The 27,468-nt window shown below is 34.6% G+C and overlaps 2 protein-coding genes across 3 annotated transcripts in view; one reads left to right on the forward strand and one right to left on the reverse strand.

Moving 5' to 3' along the window:
* The window catches only part of LOC123566493 (uncharacterized), a 158,833-nt gene that overhangs the window by 66,246 nt on the left and 65,119 nt on the right, over nt 1-27,468 (reverse strand). The window lies entirely within an intron of this gene.
* On the forward strand, nt 1,430-24,156 carry LOC123566494 (uncharacterized). Of its 2 annotated transcripts, none has more exons than XM_045360655.2 (2): nt 1,430-1,511; nt 21,896-24,156. In XM_045360655.2, exon 2 carries the CDS (start codon nt 21,897-21,899, stop codon nt 24,015-24,017), a length of 2,121 nt encoding a protein of 706 aa, XP_045216590.2. In that variant the 5' UTR covers nt 1,430-1,511; nt 21,896; the 3' UTR covers nt 24,018-24,156. The 2 variants fall into 2 exon arrangements, with proteins under 2 accessions (XP_045216590.2, XP_045216589.2); XM_045360654.2 differs by lacking the exon at nt 1,430-1,511 and adding an exon at nt 16,668-16,754.

Below are 27,468 nucleotides of genomic sequence, written 5' to 3' on the forward strand. Positions count from 1 at the left end.
TTCCTTTGATTTGACCTGGTGACCTAGTTTTTGACCCCAGATTACCCAATATCGATCACATCCAAGAATTTATTACGGGTAACATTTTGACCAAGTTTCATTAAGATTAGGCCAAAATTGTGACCTCTAGAATGTTAACAGTCAAACTGTTAACAACGGATGGACGACAGACACATGGCAATCACAAAAGCTCACCTTGAGCACTTTATGCTCAGGTAAGCTAAAAATGCACTTGCTTTGGCGCCAACTGGAAACAAGAGCTGTCTGATGACAGCGCGCTCGACTATTCGAAGAATTGATTGAAGAATGGGGTCAAAATATTTCCACGGATATTCAGACAAAAGAAATAAATAGATTAGACAAACAATGTTCCTGTATTACTTTGATTTCGATAAGTCTTACACTAAATCGCAATATATGAGCCAATTTCAAAGTCCAAAAAGGGCCATAATTCAGTCAAAATAGTTATGTACTCTTGCCTACAGATGGAAATCATAATGATAAACAAGTGTTCGAAGTTTAAAAGCCATATGTCAAATAGTTTTGACAAAACATGGACTTGTATGAAAACAGAACCAATTTCAAAGTCCAAAAAGGACCATAATTCAGCCAAAATAGATGACAGAGTTATGTTCTCTTTCCTACTGATAGACACTATTATACTAAACAAGTGATAAAAGTTTCAAAGCCATATGTCAAACACTTTACAAAAAATATGAACTAGTACGAAAAACTTAACCAAGATTTCTAAGTCAAAAGGGGCCATAATTCAGCCAAAATCCTTGATGGAGTTATGTACTCTTGCCTATAACTGGACATGGTGATGGTAAACAGGTGTTGAAAGTTTCAAAGCTTTATCTCAAAAGACTTTGTCAAAATATGAACTGGTACGAAATATTAACCCAGATTTCTAAGTCAAAAAGGGCCATAATTCAGCCAAAATCATTGATGGAGTTATGTGCTCTTGCCTATAACTGGACATGGTGATGGTAAACAAGTGTTGAAAGTTTCAAAGCTTTATCTTTAAAGACTTTGTCAAAATATGAACTGGTACGAAAAACTTAACCATGATTTCTAAGTCAAAAGGGGCCATAATTTAGCCAAAATCCTTGATGGAGTTATGTGCTCTTGCCTATAACTTGCCATGATGATGGTAAACAAGTGTTGAAAGTTTCAAAACTTTATCTCAAAAGACTTTGTCAAAATGTGGACTGGTACGAAAAACTTAACCAAAGTGTGACGCCGACGCCGATGCCGACACCGACGCCGACGCCGTGGTGAGTAGGATAGCTCTACTTATTCTTCGAATAGTCGAGCTAAAAAGTAACTAAGCACTACTAAGGGAGTGAATGCCAATGTCAGTTTTACAACTGATATTACAGATTTATTTCCCTTGATTAATAAGTAAAATCAAACCAAATGAGGAAGATAAATTATTGGGAAATACATTTTCACCATTTTACATTGGACTATTAAACTTTTTCAGACTTCAAACTTGTAAAATAATTTAGGTCAGTTATCTTATTTAATTCACTGTTTCTTGTTTTAGTTTTTCATTTTTTTTTCTAATCAAATTCACATTTTCTTATTCAATTGAGTTTATTTCCTAACTTAAATTGTTAATCACATGTATTTTTCATTTCCATTTGTTTGGCATTATTGTAATATTGCCAAATTCTGTTTTTGTTTTTTTTAGTTAAAATAAATTGTTTGTATAAACTGTTATAAAATAAGCGAACTGTACACACTAGCTTATTTTTTATGGTTTAATATGGACATGGGAGTAGGTGTGTGTGTGTGTGTGCGTGTGTGCGTGTGTGGAGGGGGGGATGGGGAAGAAGAGTCACTGGTAAAACAAACTAGCAGTTATGAACCCAAAGAGGAGAGTGGGGACAGTATTAATAATTAAAAGTTTGCCTGCAATTTTTTAAATTGTCTTCTCTTAGTTTTGGTATACAAATTTATGATTTGATTCAAGTACATTATCTCTGTGCTAATCATCTGCATTAAAAGCAATACCAGGTAAACATGAAGTGCTCTCTCAGAATTTTATTCCATGTTAGTTACATTTTTAAGTCACTAAGTCATCATGGTTTTAAAATTTAGCACAGCAATTACTGTAATTTATTGGGAATTGATTGAATAGGAAATGCTCACATAAAGTGGAATTATATGCATTTTTCAAGAAAAAATCCAGATGAAATATATGTATGTGTTAAAAGAGTGGTGGAAATTATAGCTTTTAACAAAATATATCAAACTTTTCCTGTTACCAGTAAGAAATAATAAGTTTCCAAATATGACTTTTCTTATTTTGAGTGGGGCAGTCTTTTTAAGGAAAGTCAAACTGCATGCTGGCATTCTTTCCCTTCAACTTCAGAAATATCTAAATATAGGAAAGAGAGATCAATGCGTAGAAGATTGTAAAAAAAAATAGCTGTTATTTTATCAGTCTGCAGATTTCTAAGGTATCAGCTTCAAATACTTATATGGCATTATTGTTAATTAAACATTTAAATTCACAGCAATCGAAAAATGCTTTTATAAAACGTTCACCAGAAGCACACTATGTGCAGATGACCATCATGCCATTTTTAATATAAATGTTTCTTTTGCTCAGACTAGCTAATATTGATCAGGTCGGATATCCGGGCACTTCAGCGTATCGCGTTGCATAGCAACAAGCGGAGGTGACAGCAAACGCTAAATTGTAATTGAAAAGCGTTTCATGTTTCACTAGTGCTGGTTGTTTTTCTTTGCTTAAAGTAAAATTTTGGGCAATATTAGTAAGTCAGTGAATTTATAATGTAGCATGATGTTCCAGATATCACTCCCGAGAAAGAAACCTTTCTTTTTTAGGTTTCAGACGTAATATTCATCATTGATCCGTGTAAGCTGCAAGGTCTCATATTTGTGACGGACTGGATGAAAATTATAATTTAAAAAATCGGAGGTCTTTTTAAAGTAAATAAAACAGAAAATCTATTTCATCTAATTAGGTTTCTCCATTTGTTTCACTTTTCTCGTTCTATTTAGTAGTCTGCCATTAAAATAGTTCTGAAAGCCAGATAGCTTATACTGTGGTGTCAAAAGTGATTCAGTCACTCCAAATTTAATCAAATCAACACCTCTTACCTAAATTCTCATTCGTGTGAAATTTAATGAGAGGTGTCATAATTTAAAGCTTAATAGCACATTATGCGTAAATACTGGAGAAGGGTTTTTTTTCTCCCTCGAAGGGTATCAGGATCACAATAGCATTTATAACACAAAGCAATTTTTTATATGTTACAATTGTTTTAAATGTAATATGACATCTAGAGCTACTGTGTTACACGCGGAGATAAAATGATATATATAATAACTGCATGCTAGTTTCTTTTTTACGAAAAGCCAGGACGTATCAATAAACTGATGACTTCCAATTATGAAAATAATAAAAAAAATACTGATCTCTGTTTTGTCAATTATTTAAAACTGAGAACGATAATTTGCACGCTTTGTCTAGAATAATGTTAGTCATATCTTGTAGTTTTCAATATCCATTTTTTTTTGTTAATTGTTAGACTGTCACAATTGACTGCTTCCACATACCACAAAATTAAAGCATTCATTACAGTCATAAATCACTATGGAAACCAATCAGTATGTGGTATATTGATGAAAATCAGTTTTGACCAGTTCCTAATGACTATCACTTATTAATAGATTGATTTCCTGTTTGTTTTATCCCTCTGATGTACCCCTTCGGGGCCTTATGGTAATTTCCTGTCTTATCCGTTTGATGTATGCCTTCAGGGTCTTATGATATTTGGAAGATGCACATTATTGTTATTTGCGTGTCAGTTGACAAAGGGATTAATAGAGCTACTACATAAAAAAACTTTAACCAATACACATGCCCGAGCATATAGTTCATTTGAAACTTTAAAATTAATTCACCAAACTATTTTTTGGCTGGAAGAACATTTCTTCAAAAAAAAAATGTCTGCAATAAGATTACATATAGAATAAAGTATAAGTTTTCAACTTTATTTAAATGACTTTCATACTTAATGTACTTCGACATTATAGCATTTTACATTAACTAAATAAAATATATCGCACAAAGTACATGTAAATTTCAGAAAATGGCAACAATATAATTATTTCAGAGCATTAAAACATTTAGAAAATCAGCTTATTTAAAAAAGACATAAAAATATCAGAAAATTAATTTACTATTTATTTGATCTGTTCTTTCTTAAAAAGAAAAAAAAATTCAAGACACTTGAAAGAGATGAAAGAAACAACTGCTACGATTTCAAGCAAAGAAGTTGAATAAAAAAATGTTTTGTTCTCAGATATTTAGTTTAGATTAATATATATATAGCAAACTGAGAAAATATTGAATAAGCTTGGGAACTTGTTTTGATTATATCTGATCCGTAGCGCCGAAGAGCAGACAATACATAATCTGTCACTTTTTCCAGACCGTTTTAAAATGCCACAAAATCAATTATCACGAAAACCCTACTTTTTTTGAAAAATATATAGATTGTACCATAGCGTAAGGACTGCAGATGATAAAAAAGATGACTCTTGATTTGTTTTATTTGAGAATTAAAACATCACAACCCACACCGCTAGTTAATTCGCTACGAATTGCGAGGTCCTGCTTTCACCTCCAAGGTAATTTGCATAATCGATTGCTCCGGATGTGACGTCACGCCGACCTGATCAATAAACATTTTGAGTTGCTGCTAAAATCATGAGTCAGAAGATAAAGGGCCATACATGTGATCTCCCGCGCGGGAGGGTCAAAATCCCGATTTTTTCACCTTGCCTCCCGTCTCCCGACCAAAACCATATTTCTCCCGCTTTTCAAAAAAAAAAAATAAAAATAAATAAAAAATCGTATTAGGACTGGGTTATTTATAATTGATAATTACCGAGGAGTGCCAAACATGTTTACACAGTAAATCAAAGTGTCACCGACTGTTGTGTATTATACATATTTGACATACATGTAGCTGGAGGAAAGAGTTGTTTTTCACAGATGAATTATTAATTGTTTGTGTTGATAAGGGATTAGACAAGCAGGGCCTTTTCCACCTGTCTCACTGGACCGAATATCGGCACATTCTCAATGCCAATTAGGCTCCAGTTTTTACCAGTTTGAAGCAAAAAACTCCCAGTCATAAGAAATAATTCCTAACTGAAATGAATTTTAATTATTCAAAGAAAAGTTTTGTTCCGTAATAAAATCACATAAATAATTGTTAGAAAAACCAACCCACTACTATTTTTAGAACAGGGGTGTTATTTCCCTTTTTGCAGTTACGCCATTTTCTTCCAATGTTTACCAAATTAATTTCTTACTAAAATCGGACTTATTTCTTTGAAAATTGGATGAAAATACACACTCATTTATTTGATAACATCAATCAACATTATTTTGGTAAGGGTAAATACATGTTGATGCATTTCTGTTCTCTATTTTTCATGTCAAAATCGTCAGTATTTTTATACGAAAGTGGGTGGGGTAAGGAAAGACATCATGCTCGACTTTTCTCAGTGTCACAGGCACGTGTCCAGGTGGGGGGCCAGGGGGCCCGGGCCCCCCCAGCTGGCTGCCTAGTTATGATTTTTATTACTATGGGCCCCTCAATTAACAAATTTATACACCAGCGCAACTGGCTTGATTTGACAGCAATACACAGGCTAAAGAGCCATAAAACCGTGTCCGGTAGTGGAAATTAGCCCCAGGCATGTCACAGGTAAAAGTTTATCTGTGCATGCTTCATTGATCGCTTGATCGGTACTTGATTGGGTAGTGGAGAAACTATTATGTTTTTTTACTCTTTGGAATTGTTATAAAATGATCAGAACATTGTTGGTTTTGTTAAGTAAATCTTAAAATGAATCTGAAAATTGAAACATTATGATGGTTGTATTTTGTTTCTACATTAAGGCACATTCCCCAAATTTATTAAATTGATCATTTTATTTTACAACAATTATGAATTTGAAACTACTGTATCAATTTTACTCTTTTGGGTCCAATAACCTTACTTAAAAACTCTCATAGTTTTAAAAGTAGTTTCTCAGTAAATCCCACAAAACGCATCTAAAACTCGTTACTTATGAGGGGTTTTATACATAAAAATATCACTTAATATGTGCTGTGATGCTATAGTTTGTACAGTCAAAGAAGTATAAAATACACGTCTATTTATTTTTATAGATCTTTGGTACAGTTAAGAGTTCATTGTCATTTGAAATCTACGATGTAAATAGTAATTGTCATAATATTTCGTTTGTTTTGTTGGAAATCTAAAAACATTTGGCCATTTTGCAAATAGGATACCCTTAAAAATAGACTAGCCACTAGACTGATAATTATGACATTTCTATGATTTTTTTTTTCTTTTTATGTTCAAGAGACAAAAGCCAGTCTATTCTAGAGATTTTCTAAGAGGACTGATGTTAAAATTGTAATATTGGACATAGTATATAGACTGGCTCAGTTCACTACATGAAATCATAAAAATGGGAAAAAATATCATAGTCTAGGAGCTAGTCTTCTTAATAATCATCTTAAAACTTCAACATTTTTTTCAACTGGGTTTCATACAGAAAATAAGTCCATACACTGTGACTGTACAATCATACATACACTGAAAAAGGCTCAATGAAATGATTAAAAAGTAGACTTTTCCTTAAATATATGATACATTCATGCATCCTTAAAGGTGTTTCAGGTAGCAGGAAAATGCATCTATTCATGTGCCATATTAAAAAAATTTCGCAATCGGGAGGGGATACCCCTCCCGAACCCACCCCAGGTTGGGCCCCCCCAGCAAAAAAACATTACATGTATATAAAACTTTAACAAAAAATGTAAGTTAAAAAGTGGCATAACGCTGTCAAAATTCAAATCAAGAGTTATGAGGATTGTTTCTTCTGGTGTATACATTACTGTGTGGCCAAAAATATTGGATTTTGTCTCCAGTTATGTGTCCGCGCGCTTAATTTATGTCGATAAAAAACCTCCAGTTTTGAGACCCCAACTCCAGCTGAAAAATGGCCAACCTCCAGTTTTGGGATTCTGAACTTATCACATGTATGTAAAGGGCAAACACATTTTATTTTAATTCACGTCTAAACTACTACACTAAATACATCAACTAAGTAAAAGGAATTAATTTGTCTGCCTTGTTTTAGTTACTACATTTTTGCATACATATCAAAGTCTCTGTTTTACATAGAGTTTGTATATCATACTTTACAATAAACATGACATTCTTATTTTTGGCTATTTTCTTATAAAAAAAATTCCTTATACAGTAAACCTCGCTTATAAGGAACAGCTTGGGACCTCTAAAAATTGTTCCTTATAACCGAAGTACCTTATATCCGTATAGTGAACTAGTTACTTGTAACCGAGGTTTGTATAACGAACACAATCTGCATAGCGAACACTATTTGACTGACGTTTGAAAAGGGCTATGTGTTCACACTCCGGGCCGACCATGAATCAATGTTGCGAGTCTAGTATACATCTACCGGTCCTTTCTTGGAGAGATGATAAGGTAAACTGCCTGCATGTTTATGACTGAAATAGTGTTGAAACACGGCGTTAAACCTAAACTAAGCCAAAATGTACGTCAGTAAGAATGACCGTTATTTGTGTTTATTTTTTGTCGTTTTTTTTCTATCTTCCTTTTTTAGAGGGCGCTACATTATGACTATGAGATATGTTGCAGTTACTCCCCTTACCTTGCTCGACTGCATTTTATGTGAATAGGCATCAATACTAATACAAAAAAATGTTCAAATTTTAATTACAAAAATGTTTAATTAGACTACCCATTAAAATCTAAAAGTAGGGTGTTTATGACATATAGTGCATTACGACTAGACAACAGCGCCATACATACGGATTAAAGTGTAAATTATACCTATAGTTCTGCAATTGTCCATTTTAGCACCTGCTATATTTTTCTACAATTGGAAATTTGATAAACTGGACTGTTTGCCACTGTTAATGACGCATAATTAGCACATTTATTCGTGACCGTTACTGATTTTCGTTCACTATTGTCAACATGAAATACCTAATACATTTAGATCTAGCTCTCGAACGTAATCTTGAGCAAATATAAGTCTACTATCGTCTTTTATTTGGTAAATGTTAATGATATTATATATTTTTTTATCGTATCAGTGAATATCATAGAAATGAAATATGATGTGTTTATTCATATGCATTAAAGCGCGTGAAAATGCCAACGTTACTCTGATGTCATCAGCGATTCACTGTTTATTTCTGGTTTTCAATAATTTTTATTCTTTATGTCTGTTCGCTATAACCAAGGGGTTTTCCATTGAATTCCGTACTTTGGGACTAGAAAAAGTGTTCCTTATAACCGAGTTTTCCTTATAACCGAGTTCCCTATAACCGAGGATTTTTACATTGAATAAAGAAGGAATTAGATCGGGGAATTGAAAACTGTTCCTTATAACCGAGTGTTCCTTATATCCGAGTTCCTTATAAGTGAGGTTTACTGTACTTCTATTTAATATATTATAAATTTTACAACTTTAAATTGGATATCAACACGTAAATAAACAACATTTAGCATGATATATTTTATCAGAAAGTGGTATCAGAGGATTGATTTAATGGCCAGGTGCTTTACATCTAATGACTTTAACAACTGATGCCAGTCTAAGGAAAATTTAAAATTTGATCACTAACTAGATGTTTACATTTCTGCTAACTACAAATTTTATTTTATTTTCTGTAATTTCATTCCAAAATAGACCTTTTTCCCCAAGATTTTAAGCTAGCTCATATTGGGAGTGCACACTATTATATAGAGATAGTACCTAAGTTTTTCAAATCATAGGTTTGAAGTTAAAAAGCTTTGAAATGAAGAGAAATGTCCATATATTTCTCAAAAACAGAAATATAGACAATATTTTAACCAGAAGTGCGGAGTTATGAGCATTTAATATTTTCATGATAACGAAAATTTTGTGATCAAGGAAATGTAACTCTTCTTGAACATGGAGAGCATAAACATCAAAGGGACATAATATAGTCAATATTTTCTAATTGGGTGCATTTGATTTAACATTCAACTTTGATCTGGATTGCTAAATACTGATCCATGATACTGTGTGCTAAAAATTTAGAACATCTGGAACAATCTATTAACAGCAAAACTATGCTTTAGCAGAATCTAAATAGAGTTAAGCTCTAACTGGGACTCGAACCCAGGACCTCTCACCCCTAAGGCAGACACTCTACCACTTCCCTATAACAGCAGTAGCTAATAGCTATGCAGTTTAATTGCTGGATTACATTGCGTGAACTGGAACAATAATCGGTGAACTCCGGATTATCGGCGTATTCGCTTTGTTACCTAACGGCAAATTTTGTGTAAAGAAAAAATATAATCTAATGCTGCCAACGTCATAATTGGTCAAATCTGCCCAAATTTCTCTGACGTGTTGTTCAGAGTATGAACTTACTAACTGGCAGTACCAGTGAAATATTACTTACACTGAATCTTTTATATTTGCCCTTTTTGCAGCTGCCGAACGGCAAAGACGATGAGATTTGTCCAAATATAAGTAATTATTTTATTACCCGAAATCATAACCAGAAGACAAGTAACGTTCACATTTTTACATGTTTATTTGTACATTTCAGATATGAATACAGTCACATATTTCAATTACCGGCGCGTAAGATACTGTAAACAGTGCTAATTTAATCTATGAAATATTCCTTTCAATATAAAAGTTATTATCAATATGTTGGCAGAGTATGGCCACTCCAATGAAAGCTATTTGAAAAACCAGTCGACCGGGAGGAAACCAGACGTACCCGTAAAGCACCACGTCATTGCTCCACGTTACCTGTAGAGCAACAAGCAGCGCCACACGGACGCAAGGGATACCACAGTACACCACAGTAAATTAAACATCCCCCAAAACTCGACGTTACCTGCAAAGCAATGAGGAATATTTAGCGGACCAACGGAGCAAGGCAAAGTACTGTGGTTCTAAGCAACGAGCAAGGCTACAGTACACAACAATATTTAGCGGACCAACGGAGCAAGGCAACGTACTGTAATTCTAAGCAACGAGCAAGGCTACAGTACACCACAATATTTAGCGGAGCAAGGCAACGTACTGTACTTCTAAGCAAGGCAAATACTATAATGAGCAAGGCTACAGTACACCACAGTAAATTAAATATTCCCCATAACTCGACGTTACCTGCAAAGTAATGAGGAACATTTAGCGGACCAATGGAGCAAGGCAACGTACTGTAATTCTAAGCGAGGCAAATACTATATGATGAGCAAGGCTATGACATCAGCAAGGCTATGATACATTTAAGCAAGGCTAGTCAGATATTGCCAAGGCACTAGAGCAATACCTTTAATATACACCGTAACATCCGTACCATCAAAACGTCCCAAAGCACGCCCGATCGCCCCCACGGTCGACAGAATTTTTCCAGGCCCTTAAAATTAGGAGTGACATAAAAAAATAATTGTATATAAATATGGAAATAATTAACTGGAATTTTAGTAATAAAAATTATACATGTATAAATTCTAAATTGTCATTTTGATTTCTCATAAAGCAACAGTCCGGAAGAATGATAATATCCTTTTAGATCTGTCTGTTTCACAAACTGTTTGTAGCCCAGGAATCCGTTCAATTAATGTCTGTGGAAAGTACCTGGAGTCTGATCACTTCCGGAGTTGGCACCCAATGGCAGCATATTATCTGCAACATAAGTACTTCACAAAACAGTCAGATTGTCATAACAGAATTAAAGATACAAAATATAATGAATTGTAGTATACAACAATTTTTATTATTATTATTATTGGGGTGTGGCGGGTGGGCAATTTAACATCGATCTGAAGCGCTAGCCAATACACCTTTAGTTCAACTGAGAAGATTGCACGTGCTCTCGATTTAATATAACGCTCGAGTGGTTCCCTGACGAATAGGCGTTTATCATTCATCTGTTATGTTTAGACAAGGAACTAGAAAACTGGATTACTTGACAACGACGATAGTTTATAGCTAATACACCTAGCAACGAGATAGCTATTAATTTCGGGAAAAATAAATGTAATTATTTTTAGGCAAAATAATTTTTTATTATTTTATTACCCGAAATCATAACCAGAAGACAAGTAACGTTCACATTTTTACATGTTTATTTGTACATTTCAGATATGAATACAGTCACATATTTCAATTACCGGCGCGTAAGATACTGTAAACAGTGCTAATTTAATCTATGAAATATTCCTTTCAATATAAAAGTTATTATCAATATGTTGGCAGAGTATGGCCACTCCAATGAAAGCTATTTGAAAAACCAGTCGACCGGGAGGAAACCAGACGTACCCGTAAAGCACCACGTCATTGCTCCACGTTACCTGTAGAGCAACAAGCAGCGCCACACGGACGCAAGGGATACCACAGTACACCACAGTAAATTAAACATCCCCCAAAACTCGACGTTACCTGCAAAGCAATGCGGAATATTTAGCGGACCAACGGAGCAAGGCAAAGAAACTGTGGTTCTAAGCAACGAGCAAGGCTACAGTACACAACAATATTTAGCGGACCAACGGAGCAAGGCAACGTACTGTAATTCTAAGCAACGAGCAAGGCTACAGTACACCACAATATTTAGCGGAGAAAGGCAACGTACTGTACTTCTAAGCAAGGCAAATACTATAATGAGCAAGGCTACAGTACACCACAGTAAATTAAATATTCCCCATAACTCGACGTTACCTGCAAAGTAATGAGGAACATTTAGCGGACCAATGGAGCAAGGCAACGTACTGTAATTCTAAGCGAGGCAAATACTATATGATGAGCAAGGCTATGACATCAGCAAGGCTATGATACATTTAAGCAAGGCTAGTCAGATATTGCCAAGGCACTAGAGCAATACCTTTAATATACACCGTAACATCCGTACCATCAAAACGTCCCAAAGCACGCCCGATCGCCCCCACGGTCGACAGAATTTTTCCAGGCCACAATAAATTTGCCAAAATTTATCCCCCAAAAATTCTGTGCAACGATTTCTTAAATTCTAAAACATACTATCTCAGCTTTACAACAATTATATTTGTTCTTTAAAACCAAACTGGTTCATCCATATAACTATAACATAATCGGATAGGCTATTTGAAAGACAAGTAGAGCAAATCCCACCAACATCACGTGATCACGTTTTGCCAATGTATGAAACAAGGAGCAGGAGGATCGATCGTCTTGAGTGATTCGGATCATTTGTTCATCATCATGATGATAATCTATAGTTCTATCTTTGAAAGAAATAGCTAACTTAAATGCTTACCTAAAATATATTTGTTTGGATACACGTTTTATCTTAAGATTTATGTCCTAATCCAATTAAAATTCAATTCCAACCATGTTGATATGTACTCCTTCAAGGCTATACATCAATATCTAGAAAGACCATTATCCCTTTATCCCTTTTATCTGCAAGCATTATGTTGTTAGTGCATTTTGGTTAGCTTTTCAATGAGTTTACCAGGCCTCAATCGGGTCGGGTATGACAACACAATCCAATACACTACGGTACCAATTTAAACATAGTATTATTGTATAGATCAACTTGATACTAATTAAAACGACTGCATGTTTCTACATTGTATTATCGTTTGCTTGTTATGGTTCTCATGCATCGTTGAACTCAAGAAGATTGTCAATGAAAGAAGTAAAGTGCATACTGAAATGTTTTGTACAAAATGTTTTCTGTATTGAAACGTTTTAATGAAGAAAATCATAATTATCAAACATTTTATCGTTTAAGTTACCGTGTGAGATTTATACATCAAGGCATGTCTGGACTATTAATTTATAATAATACTGCGGTAAAATACCGAAGATAGCGGATGGGTCACACATCCCGAAAAATTCTCGTGCAATTATAAATGTATTTATAGGTGAATAGATCTACTGCGGAACTAGGTCGATATATTTATCAATGTTGTACTTCTGTCGAATCGTATATTAAAAGAAAACCATGCTTTACTATGAAGACCCTGAATAATCGACTTTTCCAATAATGTTTCGCTATCGCTTTCTACTTATAAATACGTAATCGTTCTATAAATAGATTGCACTATACGGCATGAAATATGTCAAGATATTCAACTTACACGAAAACACAATGTCAACCTTATTTGTAGATCTAAATCTAATACATAATGACGTTAACATTATCTGTCTTCAGTAAATATTTTCGGCTTGGTTTGTCAAAGAAATTTTTTACTTAGATATTAAAAATCCGACTTTAATAATTTATATAACAAACCAACACTGATTTATGAAATCCCGGTTCCGGGCTAAGGTCAAAAAACTACAGAATTTCGTTAACATGATATAGTGCTACATGAGCTATTCGAAGAGAATTCACTTACTGGAACAGGAGAAAAATTAAGACAACCAAAAAAATTTTATTCATACATAACGTAACAAACGACTGGTAGTTTGTTACAGATTTCAACCAAATCCCATGATAACCAGCTCTGAAGTTTTTGCTCACTATACATACTCCAATGGTAAAATCATCCTCGATTATGAACAGTCAAGAGTGTTGTAATACAGTATGATGACTTCCAAAATTTTAAGAACCATAATATGATCTGTGAAATTGGATTCGGCTAAATATTGGCAGTATATCTTAACGCTACATATTTACAACTATGATGACCTAATCTTATATTAGTTAGCTTGTAACACCAAACAAAAACGTGACACTATATAATGGGAAACCAACTGCAAAACAGTTCTCTCTTGTTATTTGCAATGTCACGCCATTTTAAAATGTCATGTTAACTGACACCAGTGCCTTTAGAAATAAATACGAACAGCTTTAACTAAATACTATCAAGAATTAATGACAACCAATAAAAATATCATAGGAAAGCTAGCCACATATACATGTATAAATTCAATTTGATTTCTCTTTAGTTTTAAAAGTTTAGAATGGTGTAAAAAAAAATTTGAGGCCGCAACTTGAATTAACAAAGTTTCCGTGATATCTTATTTGACTCTGGTAACGATTTAATCTATATAATAATATAATAGAATCCGGTTCTGTATGGAAAATAACAAAATATCTATTGTTTTTCGGCCTCTAAATTGACAAACACACGATTCTGACCCAGTTTCTTCGAAAAATTCAAGTAACAATGTGTTTCGGGAAACGTAACAATCGTTTCAAATTTAATGTACGGAAAGTTGAGCTTCAACGAAACAGATTAACAAACGTAGTAGTGAAACAATTAACAATCCTGAATACCAAACAAAGAACAAACTGCCCAACTAATACTGTTTAAAAAACGTTTGAATCTTATTTTCATGATAGACCACTCGATTTTTTTTTTTTTTTTTTGTAAAACGTTTGCGAGCATTTAGCCTAAAATAACAGTGGACGAGTTACATAAAATTTATCAACAACATGCCTCACTCTATTTCAACAGATGCACTACAAAGTAACGGTACTCTTTGTAATCCGTCAACTCTACATGATTTGCATGAAAAATACATGAGGCACACAAGAATTTAGTTCAAAATTAACGGTGACATATTAAGCGAAGACAATGTGTATTGCATGAATTAATGTAGCGATATATATGTACGTCGGTGTGTTTAGTTAAATTTCAATCATATTTTGTTTCCCAGCATAAGAAAATTATTCCTCTATACGTAACAAACTATGCTGAAAAGAGATTGAATAAATAAGTCTTCAGATAATGTTGCGAAAACACATTTATCAAAGGAAGGGCCTAAATTATCCACCTGACATACATATTATACCTGTATAAAATACAACCTAGCAAGTTCAACATCTTTATTTATTTTGGATTAAATAATGTGGATCTTAAATTTTCGATTCTATGGATGCACGTGTTCCCGTGCAGTGTATTTGAAGATCATTACCGAAACCAGTCGGAAGAAATGTAAGTACATCTAAGTCTAATATTGAACCAGTGAATTTGTTTATGATATCGAAAGAGTTAAATGACCTAACCTGATCCAACGTTAACAGGTGCTGATGCCTGCGTTTGCATGCCGACAGATTCTCCTGGTCATGTAAAACTTATCGCAAAGTGAGGGTCGTAATTAATAGTGCTTGAGAAAACATACTTTAATATCTTACAGTTGCGTCCTTGTATAAATATTTTTCCTAACAATCTTTCTGGTTTCCATAACCCATCCGATCTTAATCCGTATACTATACCCTTGCAATACTGAACTATTCGACGGTCCCATAAAGGGGACATTAACGTAAAACACTCCGAAAATTTGCAATTTTAATTGTGGGAAGTAAATGAGCACAACAGTGTCATTGTCTTATGAAATGTGACGTCATCGATGTTACTACATACTTTGCGAGCACCTTACGAGTAATAAAACGGAAATGCACTATGTGAATCTCGTGTATTGAAAGTACCACTGCCTGTCGGAATCAAGAAACTATTACGACAGTTGACTGAACTAGCAACATTACTGCTTTGGTTCGAATCTGTAAAATTATGAGAAATAGGGTCGCCACACCCCGTATTAAGTTTACAGTTAATACAATCCACAATTAATTCATAATCGGTGCATAGATGTTAACGGGAAGACATTAACTCTGTATAACTATTTACTGACGTAAGTACTGTCATTACCAAACTGCAGAATTAATTGCGACTCCTTCAAAATTTGTTCGAAATCAATAACAAACCTACCGGCATTTTGTCTGATGCCTGGGATTTCTGGCAAATCCGCCGTCTATTTCGCCTTTCATTTCCTTCCCTTCATAATCATCTCGGCAGGCTGGCTCGCCTCTACCTTTTTGGCGGGCTCTGCATCGACCACGTGGCATGGCTATTCAATTTAACATCGATCTGAAGCGCTAGCCAATACACCTTTAGTTCAACTGAGAAGATTGCACGTGCTCTCGATTTAATATAACGCTCGAGTGGTTCCCTGACGAATAGGCGTTTATCATTCATCTGTTATGTTTAGACAAGGAACTAGAAAACTGGATTACTTGACAACGACGATAGTTTATAGCTAATACACCTAGCAACGAGATAGCTATTAATTTCGGGAAAAATAAATGTAATTATTTTTAGGCAAAATAATTTTTTATTATTTTACAAGTTTTGAGAGGATTTCAATTGATGGGAAATTACAGTTACAAACTAAATACCTTTCTGCAACACATGGAGTCATTAGCATTCACTGTCAATCAGTATTATGACTGAGATCGACTGTCATTCATTCATTTCAAAGTTTCATAGACAGAGTCCGTTGTTTACATTTTTATCGTAACCGGTGCACTTGTAAAAATCACTTTAGTTTGAAAAATCAAAGTATGCGAAGAGCTATGGTACGGTCTCTATATTATAAGTTACACATTACACATGGTTATTACTGAAATCCAGTAAAATACAGAAACTACAGTACAATTTTAAATTAAATAAAGATTAATGAAATGTGTGACTAAATGCATAAAACAAAACAAAAATGGGAGTGAATGCCAATGTCAATTTTACAACTGATATTACAAATTTATTTCCCTTGATTAATAACTTCAAACCAAAAGAGGAAGTTAAATCATTGGGAAATACATTTTCACCATTTTATGTTGGACAAATAAACTTTTTCAGTTTTCTGTAGAATATAAGGTCAGTTATCTTATTCAATTCACTGTTTTTTGTTTTAGTTTGTGATTTTTTTTCTAATTTTATTCACTATTTCTTGTTCAATTGAGTTTATTTCAGAACTTTATCCAATGTCTGTTTCTTAATTACATGTATTTTTCATTTCCATTTGTTTGGCATTATTGTAATATTGCCAAATTCTGTTTTTGTTTTTTAAGTTAAAACTAATTCTTTGTACAAACTGTTATAAAATGAGGCAACTGTACACACCTAAGCATATTTTTACAGTTTAATATGGACATGGGAGTAGGAGTACTGTGTGTGTGTGGGTGGGTGGGGGGAGGGAGGGGGAAGAAAGGGAGGTCACAAGTAAAACAAACCCCCCAGTTATGAACCCAAAGAGGAGAGTGGGGACAGTGATTATTAAAAGTTTACCTGCAAGTTTTTTAATTGTCTTTTCTTTTTAGTTTTGGTATACAAATTTATGATGTGATTCAAGTACATTATCTCTGTGCTAATCATCTGCATTTAAACAATACCAAGTACAGTAAACCTCGCTTATAAGGAACAGCTTGGGACCTCTAAAAATTGTTCCTTATAACCGAGGTTCCTTATATCCATATAACGAACTAGTTCCTTGTAACCGAGGTTTGTATAACGAATAAAATTTGTATAGTGAACACTATTTGACTGACGTTTGAAAAGGGCTATGTGTTCACACTCCGGGCCGACCAAAAATCTTTGTAAAAGTTGCGAGTCTAGTAAAAGTACCGGTCCTTTCCTGGAGAGATGTTTAGGTAAACTGCCTGCATGTATATGACTGAAATATTGTTGAAACACGGAGTAAAACCTAAACTAAGCCGGAAATGTATGTCGGTAAAAATGGCCGTAATTAATTGTGTTTATTTTTTGTCGGTTATTTTTATCTTCTTTTTAGAGAGCGCTACGTTATAACTATAAGATATATTGCAGTTTCTCCCCTTACCTTGCTTGAGAATAGGAGTCAATACTAATAAAAAAAAATTTATTTTGCGCATGTATTGTCATGTACATGTACAAGGGACTCAAATCTACATAAGGAGAAACCATCATTAATAATTATAGCAAAATCAGACCAATATATACGGATTAAAGTGTAAATTATACCTATATATTTTTCCTTTGTCCATTTTAGCACCTGTTATAATGTTTACAATTGAAATTTTGGTACACTCGACTGTTTACCATTTTTAATCACACATAATTAGCACATTTATTTAGGATAGTATGAGACAATAATGACAAATTTCAATATCCCAAGGTTTGGTGATCGTTACTGATTTTCGTTCACCATTGTGTCACAGGAAATTTTTAATACATGTAGTCGGCGAACGATAATAAAAATGGCGCCAAAATGTCAGGCGAGTCTAAGACAGATAATTTAGGTTGGTCTGATGTCATGGTAAATTAGACAGGAATTCGTATGATACTTGTCAAATAGAAATCAACATTTACTTGATTGGCGAAATAACTCAGGTGGCTAAGCTGCCAGTTTTCAAATGCAGTACAAAAAATAGCACGAGTTCAAAACACGCAAGAGGTTTATTTTCTAAGGAAAAGTTTTATGTAGCCCTGCTTTATGTTTGTTTTATTTCAGTTTGATTCTCGGTTTTCTCTTTTTTTCTTTTTATCTTATTACGTTTATTTCTTTTTTCTATTTTTTTTCTATTTTGTTTTAACTTGTTTTAATATCTATGAAATTTTAATCAATAAAATTCATTTCATTTGCGGCTCGTCCCCTGTATCTGTTGCAAAATCGTCAGTTGAGTCCGTTTCAGAATTTCAGAATAATAAATTCGCTCATCAGAAGCTTTGTTCAATGTTCGCCATTTCGAGCTATGGAATGGTATGTTAGTGTATAATGTGGGGGTAATGTACTTACATTCCATCGGTAAAAATTGGACATTCACAAAGAACCCGTGTACGGTATGCTGTATTACCATATTATTATTTAAGCCAGTTGAAAAACCGGTATTGTATCTATGCTGAAACTAGAAATGTGTCCATGGGACACAGATGCCCCCACTACATGACATTAAAATGACAATTTTTTCACAGGTCAGGGGCCACAACTCCTACAATACTGAATGAATCTGGATGAGCAACCCCAGGTGCACAACTGTACATGCTGACCAACATTCCTGTAAACTTTGGTGACTCTAGGTCAAATACTTTTGGAGCTTAATACGCACAACACAACACTAAAACAGGCCTCCTAGCAGGCCTGAACAGAAATAAAGGCTTTCATAAAGGCTCCAATCTATGGAAATACAGGCCTTTTAGTGTAAAATATTAAATCAAAGCACTCAAAGCGCTGATGGTGGCTGCTAATCAATGTTTAAAATATTACAAAGAAAGTGACAACTGAGGAATTGTAAATATAAACTATAAGAACTTTTTTTTGCATTTTTTTTAATATTCGGCTTTGGTTTCAAAATTAATCCTTTTTCACTGCCAGTCATTGTTTACATACACACTGATTCAGTCTTTAACGAATAGTTTTGATTGTTTGTGAGGAAAACAACAACATAAATTACATCGAAAATGTTTTACTATGAATAAATAATATAAGCTTTTTCTCCAAATCATTCAGCTTTTAAGATTTCTTTTTAAAGCTTTTGGGCAGTGTCTGTCATGAATTATTATACACACTGATTTAGTCCGTATCAGATAGCTGTGGTTTTCATGAGACTTTTGTGAAAGAAAACAACACAAACATGCACCACAGATGCACCTCAGAATGTCAGTTCTGCAGCTAGTGTATTTTAGAGGTGCATTAATTATCACTCCTTGGCAAAAATGCTGGACATTAAGTCAGACAAACTTACAACTTTAGTCAGACCGAGAAAAAAGTCGAAAATATGTAACTGGCGAAACGAAACCGTTTTACTTTTTATACATATATTTGTATCCAGATATACTGAGACGCACCATGAGAAAACCAGCATAGTGCGTTAGCGAACAGCAAGGATTCTGACCAGAGTGGTGTATGGATCGGCAGTTTGATTTGGGCCCATGCTGGTCACAAATGCACTATGGTGCGACTCGAATGAATTTAGCTGAAGTGAGCAGAATCTGTCTTGAAACAATTCAATTTTTAAATTGGTCAAATCTGTTATCCGACGACTTGCTACAGTCTGACACATTGCCTTTTCAAAAAGGCGAGTATTAGTATCATCGCTGCGCCCACTTTCATGGGCTTACAAGTTGATGAAACCGTGATACAGTAGCACCACTTAGTCAAAGCGAGCTTGAAACACTTCTCAGCTTGGGCGACCTGTGGGTTTCCACGTTGATAATTCGTGTTTTGTCAGACGAAATTATACCGAATACATGTGTATCTATGCATACATATAGTATCTTATATTGTACATATGCTAAAGGAAGATTATCCGTGAGGGAATATTATTTAGAAAACATACATGTCTTTGATTCTCACGGCAGGTCACATTGCAAACCATATTGAATGAATTTTAACTGAATGTTCTTTCATTTTTGTTCACTCTCGTATTGTAAGCATGTTTTAGTATATTTTGTTCTTGATATAACGATGAACTGTACATGTTCAAATTATATCAATAAAGTACTGTTCTGTTCATAAATCGTCTCACTAAATTTGCGCTAATTAGTGTTAATTGGCAGTATCAATGCCTGAGGAAATCCATATCACTGCTGATTATCGATTTTCTATAAATAGCCTAATCAACATGCGGTCATATTTTTGCGTGCTTGAAACGAAAACGAGACAATGCAGTCGAAAATTCAGTAACATTCTTAGACTGACGCAAATGTTAAAGTTTGCGTACCACCCCAAATATTTTCAAAGTCCATTGAGATATTGCTTTCATATTTTGCATACTTGTTTACCATCATGACCCCAGTCTGTAAAAAGGAGGAGGCAACTATATCAAGCATTTGACTGAATTATGGCCCCTTTTCAACTTAGAATATGCTTATTGTAATGTTAAAGTTTTACTCATAGCTTATATTATACTATCAAGCACTGAGCATAGTCGAGCGCGCTGTCAACTGACAACTCTTGTTATTTCCACTTTTTCTACAACGGTAAAATATGATAACATTCAGTGAATGGACCATAAAAATCACGACACGTTTGATATGATAAGTGGTTAGTTTGCATAAAACATATAATAAAATCCGATCAGACATAGGACTCGAACACACAACCCCGAGATTGGCAGCTAAACGCTTTGTCCGCACAGCTACTAGCACATGTGACATTACGATATCAAGGAATTTTATATATCTTATAGTTATATCGCTATTCATGTTCGTACACCGAGAATTAATTTACGGAAATAAACGGAATATTCATGAGTGCCAGGTCAAAACTTACGGACAATAGCTCTCGAACAAAATCTTGAGTAAATATAAGTCTACTATTGTTTAGTATTTGGTAAATGTCAATGATGATATAATATATTTTCTTTTTATCATATCCATGAATTAACAAACCAAAGATTATAGTTCTAAATTAAATAATTTGTGTTTATTCATATGCATGAATATTGAATAAAAGAGCTGTTATTTTATTAGTCTGATTCCTTTTAATACTTCTAAAGCATCAACTTCAAATACTTATATGGCATTACTGTTAAAATAAAACATTTAAATGCACAGCTTTTATAAAACATTCACCAGAAGCACGTGTACACTATGTGCAGTAAGATGTGCATCAAGCCATTTAAAATGTTTCTTTTCCTGACAACCTAATATAAACATTTCGAGTTGCTGCTAAAATTTTGGGTCAGTAGGTAAAGGGCAAACATACTTTATTTTAATTTACACCTTAACTACTATACTAAATACATTAACTAAATAAAAGGAATTAATTTGTTTGCCTTGTTTTATTTACTACATTAATTTTTTGCTTACATATCAAAGTCTCTGTTTTACATAGAGTTTCTATATCATTATACTTTACTATAAACATGACATTCTTATTTTCAGCTATTTTCTTATACATGTAAAACAACTTCCTTATACTTCCATATAATGTATTATAAATTTTACAACTTTAAATTGGATATCAACACGTAAATAAACAACAGTTAGCATGAAACATATTTCGTCAAAACAAAGTTATATTTGAAATCCTGTTTCAGGATGTTTCATACACCGGATCACTACCACAATATATCCATGAGACTTTCTGACGTCTTAGGTGATATTGGAGTTAATGAAAAGATGCTGCTGAAGATGAGAAGGACAGCTGTACTGGACGAAACCAATAGAACAATCATATTCAGAGGAAGAAAACATCAAATGACTTCGTATAATTTTGGCAGTTGGTCGGAAGGTACTACAACACTAGGACTTAGATCAGACACTGACCATCTTTTCACAAAAGATGATATCAATGTGATACAGGACTGGTCAGAATGGACTCTAGGTAAGCGTAACTACCTGATGATCCAAAATGAAACAATACCTCCTGGATATAGTCTTCTACAGAAGCTTAGAAATGATGTTCCACTTCCTGATACACATGAATATGATAATCACTTTGCCAAGGACACTAGTGGACGGATATTGTTCAAGAATACAATAGTTGATAAATTCCTTCAAGTTGCGACAGGAAGACATCAGAGACAAGGACCATCAATAGCACTAACACAACAGCCTGGTGTGTTAGATGAAGACCTAGTCTCAGCACTTCCTTGTACATCATGGCCACAATCTGCTAAAGCCTGCCTATCTCATTTAGATGTCAACAATTGGCCGACAGCTAATATGTACAGATATATAAAAACTACAAAGTGTTTTGTTGTTGGTGTTGGCAACAAAGTCAGTGAAAATGCAGATTTTGAATGGAGACTTTCTACCTCATTAGCTGAACGTAGCTTGATGTTCAATCTGAACATTACTCAAATAAGATGTTATATTTTAATGAAAATGATTATAAAAACCTACATTAATCCTGACAATGAAAGTTACATTTCCAGTTTCATGTGTAAAACTGTTTTGTTTCATTGTATAGCAAGTAAACCTTCATATATATGGAAGGAATGTAATATCTTAAACTGTTTAACATACTGCATACTTACACTGAACAGATGTATATCATGTAGAAACTGTCCACATTTCTTTGATTGTGAAAACAACTTGATGGCAGGAAAGTTTTCAAATACAGTAAAACAAGTGTTACTTCAAACAACAGCAAAGCTGATACCATGTGATGGAATGTCACTTTTTGGAATTCAGTTTGATAATGTTGGTGAAAGACTTCAGATCAAGCTTAACATAATGAATGGAGTACATCATAACATTCCAAGCCCAGATGAATACACTAGGTTTACTTCAGCTACTTTATTAGGAAATACAACTGGAAGTATTTTAGACATCCATAATGGAGTTATTCAGGAGATAAAAGACAAAAGTTTAGTTAAGAAACTTAGAATTCTGTTACAGATAGTGCAACATTTAACAAGATACTACAGGGACGGTGATATATTAGTAAAGGTATCAAGCAGACTTCTAGCACCTATATATTGCAGCTCTATAGGGTCCCTGATAGCCTCTCATAACATTCAAATAAACAACACAGTTTCTCCTCAAGCACTAGTCTGGCTTGAAACAGGACTGGACTCGGATGTTGCTTCAAGCAGACTTAAACTTGCTTCTATATTGTATTGTACAGGACAAATGAAAAGTGCAGCATTTATTCTTAATGATGTATATCAACGATACAATACAGAAGTTACTGAGCCTCAATGTGGCTGTTACCTTTTCCCTGCAACAAGCAACAAAATAAGATTTGGTCAAATTTCTAGTCAATATGATGAAGAAGCAGTTAAGTACATTGCTGCATATTGTGTAACATTTTGTAGAGAAGAAATAAACTGTGTACCACATGAACTTCAGTATGAGATGTTCAGATCAACACAAGAGGACATTCAACACAGAGATATACTTGATGATGGGTGGATGGACTGTGCTGTGGTAGACTCACTTCCATACCTTTATTTTCTACAATACAAGACATTAGGCAACCTAAACAGGCCTGAGGAACAGCAACAAGCACTGACCAAACTGATTTGGGCGACTAAAACAGAGAACAATCTTGGACACAGAGAAACCGCACTGAATCTACTTGGACAGTGCATGGAACAGGAGAACAGACTAGATGATGCTCTACAGTGTTACATGTTATCCCTACATGTAAGGGAAACAAATAATGCAGCGAAAATTCATATATGCAGGTGTTTGGCTAACACACATTTATAAAGATTCATGAACTTAAACAGATTAGCATCTCTGACTTATTTTGTTTTGCACAATGGTAATAATAGTTGTTATTTATATTGCCTATAAAGACTATACTTGTTCTTGTACTGAGCCAATATTACATTATCTATAAAGCCAATACTTACATTCGTTTTGGCCATTTTATCCAAAAGTCAAGGATGTGGTGTTGGTTTTTCCCTACGGTCAATTATAAAAAAAGTTACAATATAAGTTATTTATAGTAACAACTAAGGAGAGTTAATCTTTAAAAAAACAAGAGCTGTCGGAGGACAGCAACGCTCGACTATTCAACAGCCTTGTCAGTGACAAGTGTGTGAAGTTTCAATCCATTCCAATTAGTGGATACTGAGATATCAGATTACATACAAAAATTTAACCAAAAACTGCTAAGTCGAAAAAGGGGCATAATTTTGAAAAAAAAAGAGTAGAGTTATGGGACTTGCTTAGTGCATGTCAGATCATGACAGTGAACAAGTATGTGAAGTTTCAATCCATTACCATTAGTAAGTACTGAGATACCAGCTTACATACAAAACCTTAACCAAAAATTTCTAAGTCGAAAAAGGGGCATAATTTTGTAAAAAAGCAAAATAGAGTTATGGAACCTGTGCAATGTAGGTCAGTTCATCACAGTGAATAAGTGTGTGAAGTTTCAATCCATTCCCACAAGTGGTTACTGAGTTACCAGCTTACATACAAAACCTTAACCAAAAATTTCTAAGTCGAAAAAGGGGCATAATTTTGTAAAAAAGCAAAATAGAGTTATGGAACCTGTGCAATGTAAGTCAGTTTGTCACAGTGAATAAGTGTGTGAAGTTTCAATCCATTCCCACAAGTGGTTACTGAGATACCAGCTTACATACAAAACCTTAACCAAAATCGGGACGCGGACGCCGACGCGGACGCCGACGCATGGGCGAGTCCAATAGCTCTACTATTCTATGAATAGTCGAGCTAAAAAATGAAAGTCCACACAAAAATCCTTACCAGGTAGAGATAAGTTAAAATACACCTCAAAATTAGATGTAACATGCATGTTGTACTAAGAAAAGTGGTCTCGATTTTTCCCTACGACTAGTAATGAAAAAGTTGCAATATAAGCTATTTATAGTAAAACTAAGGGAAGTAATTCCAAAGAAGAGACCTGCACATGACACTCTGTCTCATGATGGTGTACAATTGTGCCAAGTTACATCAAAATGCCTCCATGCATGAAGAAGAAATGTTACAGACAAAGTCATTCTTGTATCTGACCTTTGGCCTCTAAGTGTGACCTTGATCTTGGACCTAGCGACCTGGTTCTTGCACACGACACTCTGTCTCCTGGTGGTGAACAATTGTGCCAAGTTATATCGCAATCCCTCCATGCATGAAGAAGAAATGCTCCGGACAAAGTTTTCATGCTTGTATCCCTTGACCTCTAAGTGTGACCTTGACCTTGGACCTAGGGACCAGGTGCTTGCACAAGACACTCCGTCTCATGATGGTGAACAATTGTGCCAAGTTTCATCAAAATCCCTCCATGCATGAATTAGATATGCTCCAGATAGTCATTCTTGAATTTGACATTTGACCTCTAAGTGTGACCTTGACCTTAGACCTAGGGACCTGGTTCTTGTGCATGACACTCAGTCTTATGATGGTGAACAATTGTGCCAAGTTTCACCAAAATCCCTCCAGGCATGAAGAAGATATGCTTTGGACAAAGTCATTCTTGAATTTGACCTTAGATTTCTGAAGCGTGACCTTGACCTTTAACCTAGAGACCTGGTTATTGTGCATGACGCTCCGTCTCGTGATGTGGAACATCTGTGCCAAGTTTCATCAAAATCCCGCCATGCATGAAGAAGATATACTCTGGACAAAGTAATTCTTGAATTTGACCTTTGATCTCTGTGACCTTGACCTTAGACCTACGGGCCTGGTTCTTGCGCAGGACACTCTGTCTCGTAATGGTGAACAACTAAGCCAAGTTTCATCAAAATCCTTCCATGCATGAAGAAGATATGCTCCGGACAAAGTCTGTGGACGCCGCCCACCCACCCATCCGCCCGCTAGGGGTGTTCCCATGTCCCGTTTTTCAAACGGGCATATAAAAAGGGCCATGATTCAACCAAAATAGTTGACAGAGTTATGTACTCTTGCCTAGAGATGGACATCATGACGATGAATGCGTGTTCAAAGTTTCAAAGCTACATATCAAATAGTTTTGACAAAATATGGACTTGTAGGAAAATTGTACCATTTTCAAAGTATAAAAAGGGCAATAATTCAGCCAAAATAATTGACAGAGTTATGTACTCTTGCCTACAGATAGAGACTGTTATAATTAACAAGTGATAAAAGTTTCAAAGCCATATGTCAAACAGTTTACACAAAATATGAACTGGTTTGAAAAAAAAAAAAAGACTTGTAAGTTAAAAGGGGCCATAATTCAGCTAAAATCCTTGATGGAGTTATGTACTCTTGCCTAAAACAAAGATCTATGACCTTAACCACTCTGCCAAAAAGGAGGACCCCCAAGTAAAATTTAACATATTCTATAATCATTTGATTGCAAAACCATACTTGTTTATATATTACAATCTTAATTCATTTCCTTCACAAAACCTTTTGCTATGAATTTTATGAAACAGATGTCAACTAACTGCCTTTATAATCTACTGTGTCTTACTGTTACAACTAGATGCAACTGACTAAGTTAAGGGCCATAAGTCTGGTCAGGCAAAGTGAAAAAAACAAATAACTCAGGTGCACAAATTCACATGCTGGATAATATTCCTACATGATTTCATGACTCTAGGAGACTTTTTTAAAGATACATGCAACAAAAGCACTTTATGTGTATTTTTCACAAGGACCATAACTCCAATCTGTCTGTGTGAAATCCTAAAACAGAACACAAGGTGCACAACTTCACATGTTATTTAACAATTTCCAAATGTTTAATGACTCTAAGTCAAATCCTTTTTGGGTGGCGTTCACCCCAGCCCAATGTCATACATGGGATTTTCGATCAATTTACCACCAGTGGATTAGTGCACTTGAATAACGTAACTATACAATAATGTAGGTACACGGTAGGTTCTGAGACGGTAGACGGCGCTGCGCCGTTGTTCTGAATGCATTAACATATTAATGCGCGAAAACTAGGTCACCGACAAACCTATGATGCCAGCTTTGTTTACAGCACAGACTGATCCTTGAGACGTTGTTTAAAGATTACAGCTAACCTAGAAGAGTCTTTTTCTGTAGCAATTTTGTCCGATAAGATTTTATTGAACTGAAAAAGACAACAGTCTAAGATAGCAAGGAAAACAGCTGTAGTTTGATTTGTCTTTAAAAAGTTACTTCCCTTTGTTTCATTTACGTCCTTTGCAAACATGTCAGGAATACATTTTTCCACGAACAAAAAGAGGTGAATATCTTA

This window comes from Mercenaria mercenaria, chromosome 8, assembly GCF_021730395.1.
Source record: "Mercenaria mercenaria strain notata chromosome 8, MADL_Memer_1, whole genome shotgun sequence".
Taxonomy (NCBI): domain Eukaryota; kingdom Metazoa; phylum Mollusca; class Bivalvia; order Venerida; family Veneridae; genus Mercenaria; species Mercenaria mercenaria.